General features: G+C 36.9%; 1 protein-coding gene across 1 annotated transcript; it reads right to left on the reverse strand.

Moving 5' to 3' along the window:
- Positions 1 to 1,177: 1,177 nt before the first annotated feature.
- LOC104099542 (uncharacterized) lies at positions 1,178 to 5,478 on the reverse strand. The gene is made up of 6 exons (XM_009606570.4): positions 4,909 to 5,478; positions 3,864 to 3,954; positions 3,599 to 3,759; positions 2,715 to 2,742; positions 2,435 to 2,543; positions 1,178 to 1,480 (listed from the first exon to the last, which is right to left on the reverse strand). Exons 1-6 carry the CDS (start codon positions 5,173 to 5,175, stop codon positions 1,399 to 1,401), a joined length of 738 nt encoding a protein of 245 aa, XP_009604865.1. The 5' UTR covers positions 5,176 to 5,478; the 3' UTR covers positions 1,178 to 1,398.
- Positions 5,479 to 11,860: the final 6,382 nt, after the last annotated feature.

The following is an 11,860-nucleotide window of genomic DNA, read 5'->3' on the forward strand; positions in this document are numbered from 1 at the left end:
CGAGGATTGTAAAAGTTATATTTTAAAAAATGCATATACTTAACCATTTGGAGATGATAGCATTTAACTGGACATTTGGATTGTGAAAGAACATGATATGAGTGGCTCAACATTGAATAGTCCAACATCAAGGATTGATCAAATTTTGATTTCACATAAAGAAAATGGATATTGTTATTAACTCGACCTTAAAGGCTAGCTTAAATGGGATGAATTGTTTCAAGATTATATAAAGAGACAATCACTAATACACGCGAGAATTCTAAAGAAGCAACTTTGAAATTGATTGATATTTCTTAAGGAAAAAGGAAAGAACGAAAAAACATTTTAAAACCATTGAAGTTTGAACAACAGCCTTCCCAGAATCTCCTTAACGTACCTAACGATTTAAACGGCATAGTGTCGTACAAGTTATAATTATAAATTTTAAAAATCTTTGACCAAAGAAGACGATACATCAACGACAAACGTGCACAGGTTGTACAACACAGACAAAAGGCAAACGTACAAGTTGAATTAAGATTTGAAACGTAAAGGGTGCGATGGTTAAACTCCGGGTATTGATTATTCTTATCGGTACAAAAAACACCAACGTATAGACACCACAGTGCGTTTAGCAACTTCTTCATCTCATCCCAACGTACAAGTTGAATTAAGATTTGCAAATTAAGAAGATTATTCCAGCAACCCATCCGAGCTTATCACTCTTTCAGTATTTACAAATACTAGTTTTGCCATCAGAAACAACACATCCGGAACTTCAATAATTAAATTTCAAGTGAAATATATGCTGGTTTTAGTGTGTATTTCAAGAGAAACACTGATTTCACTCACAAATATTAAACTTCAACCAAAAAAATCAAGTAAAATTCATGTCCAAACACGACCTAACTTTCAAAGAAGATTTCTAACTTCACTTCCAACTCAAAGAAGAGGGTTCTGTACTAAAAGTAGATGGAAGTAATTGGTCAATCAATATTCTCACATTAGTGTGTTTTCTTAACTTGGAGTCAACGTCCAATGTGGCTGTTTGATATTAAGCATCCGGGCAAATGAAATAAAATAATCAATTCTCGCATTCCGCAACCAGACAGAACTGACCCTTAATTGTTTAGTAAGGCCGAGGGAAAACTAACTTAGAAGGCCTCGTGATCAACTGCGGTCAGCAGAGAATCAATAATCAAACAAGAACATCAGATTAGCCCAATCAATCTGCACACAGGCTATTCAATTGGAGAAATATTTACAGGATTAAATACAGAGAACACTAGGGTGTGTTGAACAAAAGAATGGCAATTATATTACATATTAAAGAACCAACAACCTAACCCTGAAGCACAAGCACACATACAATGTGCAGGCGAAGCCTCGGAATTTCAGCCAAGCCAGAACTGCTGCTTAAAAGAGCTTTGATATTACACGGCATGAAGTCCAGAATGCTGCTGATGCAGCTCTAAGAATAGCTGGATTTTGGTATATCCTGGTTTAAAGCGCACAAATTCAGGCAAATGACATCGATAAGACTCACATTCATTAGGATACGCTAGCATCGTTCAATCTTCTGAGGAGGCATTAACATCAGGTTAAACAAGTAAATTGAGCATAAGGTAGGTAGTGTTCAGAATAACTTGCTAACGTAAACATCAACTTCTGATTTGGCAACACCTCATGCATTTTGCTATGCAAACTAGACCAGGACTAGAGCTTTCTAAATGAACACTCAGTCCCTTTCACCTCAATCATTAACTTAAACCTTACAATCGGTTTTGAGGACAAGAACTGCATTTTTTCCTTGGCAATGAGCGCATTTGACAAACTTGGTTACAACTCAAAGTGTAGCATGCTTATATCCTTTTACAGTTTCTATCCTCCTATTTGACCTTTGGGTTTGGGAGGGCAGCTACACCTAGTGATAAGCCATTATGATGACATCACCTAAGGAGGCAATAACTTTAGATGGAGAGCTTCTGGCCAAGAAAAGCGAGAAAATACATGGAGTTGAATGACTACAGGCTCATCCATGACAGCTGACAGATTTCCTCGCTAAAGTGTCTGAACATTGTTCTGCACTTTTAAACTATGCATCACTAGTTGAGCCATCGCTCTCTTTCTGCAGGATATGCATAAAGCAGATTTTTTTTTTTTGTAATGTCGGCATAAAGCAGAGATTAACTTAAATTTAAAAATAAATGCATAAAGCAGGGACAATGGGAAGAAAATTATATTCAAATGCCATCAGAGGACCTACTTCTACTATGTTTCCACCTTACAATAGGCAAAACATGTTTTGAAGGTCAACATTGAGAGTACAACTGTAGACCAGGAAAGAGAAGTCTTCTCTTAAAATATATTTTACACATAAACATTGTCAACTCTGAGTATATGAGATAGAAGGGAGAAGAACTAATTTGTTGAATCAAATAGGTTGGCTTACCCAATGGCTGTAGCCCCCCAAGATGCTACGTTGTAAATTACTTTACTTCCATCCCATGCCTTTCGGAGCTTTCCTTTCCTCTTTTTCACAGAGAATGTCTTGCTGAGGGCTGTGAAGAAAATCTAATGTCACTTTTCTCAATAAAATGAATTGAAGAAGGCAGTGCAGACACTACAGAGAGTGAGTCAACATGCCAGCATGAACGAGCACACAAGTGTTTTCTTTTTAAGAAGTATCCATCCATAGAAAAAATGTTGGAAGAAAGCAAGAATCAACTGACCTTCCTGGAGTTGATTTGGTGTCAAATCCTACACAAATTAGTGCATAGAATTAAATCTCATACCGAGGAAGAGACACTATAGTAATTTTGGACAGTAATGGAGATTATCCTTCATCCTATATGATGATATGAGTGCCATAAAACTATTCATCATAACTAGTCACAGCAAACTCAGACACAATTGGCATTGAAAAATTATTTTCAATCTTATCAACCAAAACTAATCGATTAATCAACTGATACTCTTATATCAAGGTCCTTTCTGATCAAAACACAAAAGCCTGTGAAATAACCTTCAGCAAGTCAAGTGGGCAGATTTTGGGGGAAGAGATACTCCCTCCGTCTCACTTTATGTGACATAATTTGATAAGGTACAGAATCAGAGATGTCAATCTGAGTTTTGTAATATATTGCTATTGATGGAACCATATTAAAATGGTTATTGACAAATCAACTTAATAGAGAAAACATCATATCATATTTTAATTTCACTTAGTTTACTGTGACCCACTCCATAAAGTCTAACTTTTTAATGTCAAGTTGTTTGTTCGTTCGAGGGAGTAAATTAAATAAGGAAGTAACAACTATAAATCATTCTTTTTAAGATCATGTCTAGAGGCCTATAAAGTACAAACAGACTGCGAACACAAGGAAATGAACACAAGGAAATAACAAAGATGATCTAAAATAGGTGAGCATTTTCTTTACGAAGTCAAAAGGTAAGCAATTTAATGAATTGAAATGAACACGTTAACAAGCATAAAAAATCAAAACGCTGGATGTTGCATTGAGCTATGTTTCTACAGTTAACTTAAGGAAAAAGGGAAAGAAAGAACAGTTTAAGGAGCAAAACGATCAAGTCTGCTTTACGGAAGCGTCCACACCTTAGTCTGTTTAAGAGACAACAGATATGCAGCCATGAAGCAAGCTATACCATCCACTATATCTTCTTGCTTAACTAAAACATAGTCTTCTTTGTCTAACTCGGGATCTCCACCTTCCCAAAGGTCATTTTCATTGACCATGTCCCATGAACTTCCTTCTTCTGCAACACAATTAACATGTAGTTATTACTACCATAATTCCACTTGAGAAGGAAACTGAAAAGATTTCAAAAGTCATATAGTTCCCAACTCTCCGAAAACATACCAGCTAAGTTTTGCGGAACTGATGCTTGAGCTTTTTCTAGCTTTTGAAGGAAGTCTGGACACTCAACTCTAGATTTCAGGAGATCTCGCAGCTGCACAGCAAATGAGATGCACAAAATGGAATTTCAAATCTTCTGCCGTGGTTCACGTTCAAAGAAATCAAGCTTAGTAAGTTGATTCCCTAAATCCATCTATCTAAAATAATGGAGTTGGACACTGGCATTGTTTGTTTGAATCACTAGCTATCAATAATCCTTAAAAATAAAGATGTTACATCTCACAGTCAAATGAGAACCCAACATATCTGCAAAGCAATTGCAGTATGTGTTCCAACTTTTAAAAACATAATAACGGTGACCTACTCAAATAAATTAACGTGGGTAAATGTGCATTACTTCAGTCCATCAGCTCGAATTCCGAAACCAAAAACCTTTAGGTTAAGGAGCACTAAAGCACCAAAGTTGTTTCAACATAGAACCAAATTTAAGACATGCAATTATGATATCAGTGGTATTCAAAAGCATTTTCCAGTTCTCTGACTATGATGAAGGGAACGCAAGAGCATTCTCCAAAACTACACAAAGCCTGATTTCTCTAGTTCTCCAGACATAACCTAATATTGAGCAATCGGACTATTTCTGGCTTTTCATAAGCACAACTTTCAAGCTAAACTGAATTTCCAAATGAAACTACTAAAACTTAATCTATCAGAGATTGCTGTTCCGAAGCTTTATCCTATATACAGGCTCAAATAAAAACACATGCGTTCAACTGAATACTTTTGTATTTTGAACCTCTATTCAATCAAATAGATATATTTTCAGATTTCCAAGCTACAATTAATAGCTCTATAAGTCTTTTCTAGCTCAAGACAAAGATACATGTTAAAAGATGCAACTAAATCAATTCAAGCACTTTAAAATTTAGCATATACACAAAATACTTTACAGCGAGTAGTTAAACAAGAAATTAACAAGTATTTCATAGCTACAGATACAAAATTAACAATTATACAAAAAAAACCCTAAATTTCAAAAGATGCTGACCTCATCGGTCTCGGTGACATGAGCTGGAGCAGAGGAGCTTTGACCGGAGTCATCAGCCGGAGCATCGCGGTCAACATCACTGTTAGAATTGGAGTCATCGGTATCTTCATCTTCAACGGAACCAGTTGTACTAAGCAATTCGAGAGCTATTTGGCATTCCTGAAGCACTGCCTCTAGCGTTTTCCTTTTCACCTTAATCCGATCCTTGTCCGATTTCGCTCTCACTAACTGGATCGGCTTTTTACCGTTCCCCCCCACTACCTCCATGAACCCTAACAATTCAAACACATACACATATACACACAACACCTAAAACGAGTTTCGCGTGTATAGACTATAGAGAGAGAGAAAAGGAGGTGTTTGAAAAAAGTAAGTTTTATGTTTGCAGAAAATAATGCAAATCCTCCATTGATGAGTCAGAATCCAATTTTAGAGAAAAAATATTTGGGTGAACAATGATTAAGGGAGGAGCGTGAGGATATTGTACTCTCCTCTATTCTAAATTTCTAATTTCTAAGTGGTGGCGTGAGCCGCCTGCGTTTTGTCACAACTTGGGGTTGCGTTTAAGGGCCCCTATTGAGGTGCACCTACGTATGCCTATTTTCTTATATTTTTAGTTGCTTTGAATTTGGATGTTGCCCAGGAGGTGGAGAACGGGTCAATATTGCTTTTTCATTTTTCTTTTATTTTTATATACACCATTTTATTAAAAAATTTAGGGACAAGTACACAAATTGGTATTCACTTAAAGCCTATTTGATTAAGTTTTTTTTTTGTCAAAAATATTTTTTTAAAGTATTTTTTAAATTATTGTTCAAAAATATTTTTTTAAAATTTAATTAGTCAAACGTAAAATACTTTTCATTAAAAGTACCTTTTTTAAAAGCAATTTTTAAAATAAGCTTAGTTTAGAAGTATTTTCAAATAGCTGGTTTTCAAAAAAGTTGAGAACATGCTATTAGACTTATAAATTGTACTCCTTTTTTGCGATTTCCAAATATTACATAAACTTTTCTTCTTTTGTATTTTATGTAACAAAACTTATTCTAATATTGTTGGTGACAAGTTTATTTCTCTACATGTTTACTCATCTTTTTATTTTAGTAGAATTTATTTGGTGGATAAGTTCAATGATATTAAGATTTCATCATACAATGGGGAAAAGAACAGTTATACTAATAAATTGTATGAAGAACTTAGATCCCGTTTGGATTAGCTTTAAAAAGTGGTTTTTTCGGCAGAAATAACTTTTAAACTAAAAAATAATAAGTTGGGGTTCCCGGCTTGTTTTAAGCAGATTTTAACTTATTTAAGTATTTTTTGACTTTGTCAATCACCAAAAAAACTAAAAAGAGCTTAAAAGTTGATTTGACCAACTTAAAAGTCAATCCAAACATCATCTTACGCAAGGGCTCTGTTTAAAAAAAGACATGCTTTGTTCAGTAGAGAACCGAAGCGGCAAGAGTCACCAGCATTTCTAGATTTGAGTACTTTGTCTATATTCATCGTACTGTGTTGTCCAAAGAGCTACTATGTCCTCAAATGCTTGATCTTTTACTTAGACTCAAAAGTATTTTTTTTTTCTTCTAAAAACTTGATCAAACACTTCAATTTAATATATAAAAAATTGAGTATTTTTTGCCTTCGAAAAACTTGATTGAGTTAATATTCTACTTCATTCAAAGCGTTGTTTAATAGATTTGAGTACTTTCTCTATGATCATCCTAATGTGCTCTCCAAAGAACTACTCTACCCTCCTCCGATCCTAGCGACCCAATCCGAAAGCGAATAACTAATGTGTTCCACTTATTGAACAAGGTTTTATGATTGGTTCAAGACCCCTAGATGCCAAAGGCATACTTGGGATTCCTGCTTCTAATAGCTGCTCCATTCTTTTACATATTTCAGTCTTTTAATTTTTTTTCTCTAAGTTCCTTAACGAAAAAAAAATTAACTCCAATGTAACTTTCTTCTTTGATCCATGTCTTTTTCAGGACCGACACGAAACATCACTGCTTAGGCAATGGCTACTCAAAAATATATCCAATGGTTTTAGCTAGTGTTGATGATAACCTATATTTTGTGCAATTACCACCAAAAGCAGAAATTTCGTAGACGTCAACAAGAGGATAATATAAAATTGAAGGTCACTTAAATCAATACGCTAACTGCTGGGTTTTCTTTAATAAAGGAGCAAGGATATTCTTGGGTTTCTTTTATACCATTGGTAAGAAGTTTCAACAAGGTAAAATATGCTAAGCATCCAAACATGATCGTTCAAATTAAAAGGCATTAGGATACAGAGCTCTAAACTGCATATGAAAGAAAAATTAGGGGTGTCGCTGTGGACTATATCTTATTATTCTTTTAAAAATATAGTTTTTATAATAATTGGACGGAAATTGAAACTTAGAAACTACGAAATAGAAGTTTAAAAAAGAAAAGTTACTTTACGAAAATAGGCTAAAACGTCTAGACTAGAGAAATCGTTCAAGTTGTGCATTTGAAATTTGAAAATAGAAGGAAATATCAAGAAATATGAGAGATGAGAACCTGAATACATATTAGCAAACAGCTCAAAAACAAAATTAAAGTGCATTATAAACCGAAAATTATTTACAATGTTCTACAAAAATTTTATACTAAACACACACGTGTCTGGTGCACTCAGGGGCGAAGCTATACTTTGGTATCCTTCGTCGGAAAATTATATTGTGTATATATGTAAAATATTAAGTTTTAGAAATATAAAATATATGTTCAACACCATTTGTCAGAAATTTTTTTAAACTTCTTTCAAGTTTGAACATCCTTACTCTATCCGGAAACTACCTCTGTTTATAGCTGCCAAGTAGGGGCTTGGACAATGTTTGAGTTGAAGTTGAAAAGAAGAGTATTAGGAAATAGTTTGTGGAAGTCAAGTTGTTTTGAACATGAATCTCACTTGGAAAAATATATAGTTCGCAAAAATTCAAGATTTTGTGAGTATAAATCAGCAAAATATACCTTCAAAATCAGTAGTATATTTTAATATTTATAAAGACTCATGGTCAAACAAGTATTTGCGAATGGTGAAGTTCACATTAGAATAAATCATTACATATACTTAGAGACTCCTTTCCCTTTTTTTTGGTACAAAAGATAATACTGCATTAACTAATGAAAAGTGTTGCTACAGAGAGGGTGATGCGTATGGTGCATCACATTAGTAGAACCAGTTAGTTGACTATTATAAGTCCGATCATGACATAAGTTTGTACAAAATAAAGGCTGATCATTAGGCAAAACGAAGTTTTCTACTATAGTAACTCCATTGGCAGCTGTAGAGGCAGGTCCATCATTTTGTGCAGCAAAAAGTGTTGTTGTAGTTTCCATGTACAGGGCCTGCTCATTTGTCGTTTGTTTCACCTTCCTATAGTGTATGGCTCCCGCTTGATCCATTTGTAAGTTGTTGATAAAAAAAACTGGTGGCGAGTCAAAAACAGTTGGTGTCATAGTCGGTGCCATCGAACAACCTTCATTGGCTAATCTAATCTGCCACCCCATTCTCCTCTCTGTAAACATATGTGATTGTTACATTATGCAGTTGGTCTAGGAGATGCCTGCAGTCAGATATAGTATTAGTGTAATGCATGTTATCATTTCTTATAATTGTTAATACCTCAGACGCGTCAATTTCACTTCCAGCAGAATCAAATGATGAAGGTATGCCAATTCCAACCCATGAAAGAGTGCTTGTAATTCTGCATGAATGCTGTTAGTGGGGGAGATGTTTCCCGCAAATCCGATGATCCAATTCCCTTTTGAGTCACGAATGAGCATCGGTATTCAATTTGAAATAATTTGGTTTGGGAGGAATCCATTTTATAGGCAGAAGTATGGGGTTGGAATTTGTTTTAAAATTGGTAGCCGGGTAAGTAAATTTCAGAGCTTGATTAGTGACATGTTTGGGAGATATTTGGAGTTGAATGTGATTAAAATTGTGTCACGACCCGAAATTCTCACCTTCGGGACCGTGATGACGCCAAACATTTCACTTGCTAGGCAAGCCAACGTTAGAATAATATTATCCATTTTAAAATAATTTTTAAATTTTTTAATAACAAGGAAACAAATGCGGAAGTAAGATTTGAAATGTAGTGAATAATCCATAAAAATAACGGTGTCTAAATACCATCACAGAATTAGTGTCACAAGTGCACGAGCTTCTAGAATAATACAAATAAAGGTCTGAATAAAATAAAGCTGTCTGGAAACAAACACACGACTAAAGTAAAGTAGACGGGGATTTCAGTACTGCGGACGCCGTGCAGCTATATGTCACGATCCAAACTAACCTCTGTCGTGACGGTGCCTATCGTGGAACTAGGCAAGCCGACTCATTTCCAAAACAAACCGATGTTTTCATTTCAAAGATAATTTCAATGTTATTTAACATAAAAAACCTTCGTAAAGGAGTTCAAATCAAAATAAAAGTGCGGAAGGAAAAGCCTGACATCAGGGTGTCACTAGTCATGAGCATCTATTACAATCCGTCTAACAATATCAAGGTTAATTCAGCCTGAAAAATAGCTAAATACAACTAGAGGAAGATAAGAGGGAGAAGAGCAGGGGCTGCGATCGCCAAACAGTTACCTTGCTATCTCCAAGAAAATCTACAACCAGACAAATCAATAATCGCTACCGTGTCCAGCTACACCTGAATCTGCACACAAGGTGCAAGGAGTAATGTGAGTACGCCAACTCAGTAAGTAACAACAATAAATAAAGAATGAGCAGTAGTGACGAACAATAAAGCATACAACATTCATATCAGGAAAACTCAGTAAAATACCACATGCTTTTAAAATCAGGATTTGAATCAAAACATCTCGTTTAAACCCAGTTCCAGAAAAAAAATCATTTAAAGATATTTTTTAACAGTTTTCAAACAGAGGAAAATGCAAAGGTGAGCAAAATGGTAAAATCATAAACAGCCCCTCGGGCAAAACATCACTCATATGCATCCCCTCGGCCAAACTTTACAGTCACTCGTGCCACTCGGGCAAACCTCACAATCACTCTTGCCGCTCGGGCATACCTCACAATCACTCTTGCCACTCGGGCATACCTCACAATCACTCATGCCTCCCAGTCACTCAGCACTCGGCACTCGCACTCAATAGGTACCTGCGCTTACTAGGGGTGTGTACAGACTCCGGAGGGGCTCCTTCAGCCCAAGCGCTATAATCTGCACGGACAACTCATGTGCTGTACGGACAACTCACGTGCTATAATAACAAAGTATGCTGCAGGCGGGCAGCCTCGATCCACACTCATTCTCACAAATCAGGCCCCCGGCCTCACTCAGTCATAAACCTCTCAAGCCACTCGGGCATTTCAGTAAAATATGGCATTCGGCCCAAAATATTTATATGCATCAAAATAGAGTCATAAAACTGAGTTATGCGGTAAACAAGTATAAATATGACTGAGTATGGATTTTCAATCGAAAATAATGAGAGGATAGTAAGAAAAAGCCCCTAAGGGTCCAAACAACACTGGCGCAAGGCCCGAACATGGTATTCAGCCCAATTTATAGAAACTCTTTCTAAAACATATAAATATCATATAGTTTCAACAAAATATGCAACTTTACAGTTGTTACGGAACGGACCAAGTCACAATCCCCAATAGTGCACGCCCACACGCCCGCCACCTAGTATGTGCGTCACTAAAAATAGTAGAATGATATAAAAGCCGGGGTTTCGTACCCTCAGGACTAGATTTAAAATTGTTACTTACCTCAAATCGGTCAAATCTCTACCCCGCAATGCTCTTGCCTCTGGACTCGGCCTCTAAATGCTCCGAATCTATTCACAATCAGTACAATACCATCAATACGCGCTAATGGAATGAATTCCACAATAAAAGCTATAAAATTAGACCAAAACTCGAAATTGGCTCAAACCCGCCCCCCGGGCCCACATGTCGAAATCCGACAAAATTTACAAAACTAGAAAGCCCATTCACTCACGAGTCTAACCATACTAAATTCATCAAAATCCCACATCGTTTGGTCCTTCAAATCCTTAAATTACTCTCCAAATATTCCAAGCCCTAACCTCTCATTTTCACTAATTACAATGATTAAACAACGGAAAAGCACCATATATACAAGTATTAGGGCTCAAGTAACTTACCACAACGAAATCCCCTTGATTCCCTCTTCAAATCTCTCCCAAAAGCTCCAAAAACCGAATAGAAATAGTGAAGAATGCACCAAAATTCGCGAAGTGTGCAATATGTACCCTCTGCCCAGGCTCCTCGCACCTGCGGCCATTTTCTCGCACCCGTGCGACCGCACCTGCGGTCCAAGGAGCCGCACCTGCGCGTTTTCTCCGCTTCTGCGAAGCCTGTCCAGCATTGCCCTTCTCCGTATCTGCGCCCCAGGTTTCGCACCTGCGGGCTCGCAGATGCGACCTCCAATTCGCACTTGCGCATCTTGCCTAGCCCAGCGTTGCCCACACCTGCGCACTCCCCATGCGCACCAGCAGCCTCACACCTGCGAGGCTTTCTTCCGCAGGTGCGAAAATAGGAGTAGCAGCAGCTCCAGCTGCATTTTCCAACTTCGACAAATTCGTTAACCACCCGGAATCACCTCGAGGCCATCGGGACCTCAACCAAAAAGGCAAACAAGTCATATATAAACATACCAACTTAGTCGAACCTTTGAATCACTCAAAACAACATCAAATCATGTAATTACCCTCGGATTCAAGCCTAAGAACTTCTAAATTTTCAAATTCGGCAACCGATGCTGAAACTAGGGCTGCTTATCGGGCAGATTGGGCGGTTAATTACTCTTAACGATTTGGCTTAACGGTTATCGGCTTTTAAATGTATTAATCCGCTAGCCACCCGATAAGATATCGGGCGGATTGGTATCGGTTTAGCTCTTATCGGGCGGTTA

The sequence above is a fragment of the Nicotiana tomentosiformis genome, chromosome 4, assembly GCF_000390325.3.
Source record: "Nicotiana tomentosiformis chromosome 4, ASM39032v3, whole genome shotgun sequence".
Lineage (NCBI taxonomy): Eukaryota > Viridiplantae > Streptophyta > Magnoliopsida > Solanales > Solanaceae > Nicotiana > Nicotiana tomentosiformis.

Bases quoted from the DNA above. Each gene is read 5' to 3' on its own strand.
- LOC104099542 (XM_009606570.4), bottom strand. From the start codon at position 5,175: ATGGAGGTAGTGGGGGGGAACGGTAAAAAGCCGATCCAGTTAGTGAGA. The intron at 3,955-4,908 runs GTCAGCATCTTT...TTTGCTGTGCAG, and splicing joins ATGTCACCGAGACCGATGAG to CTGCGAGATCTCCTGAAATC. The intron at 1,481-2,434 runs GTAAGCCAACCT...GCTTTAAACCAG, and splicing joins TGGGGGGCTACAGCCATTGG to GATATACCAAAATCCAGCTA.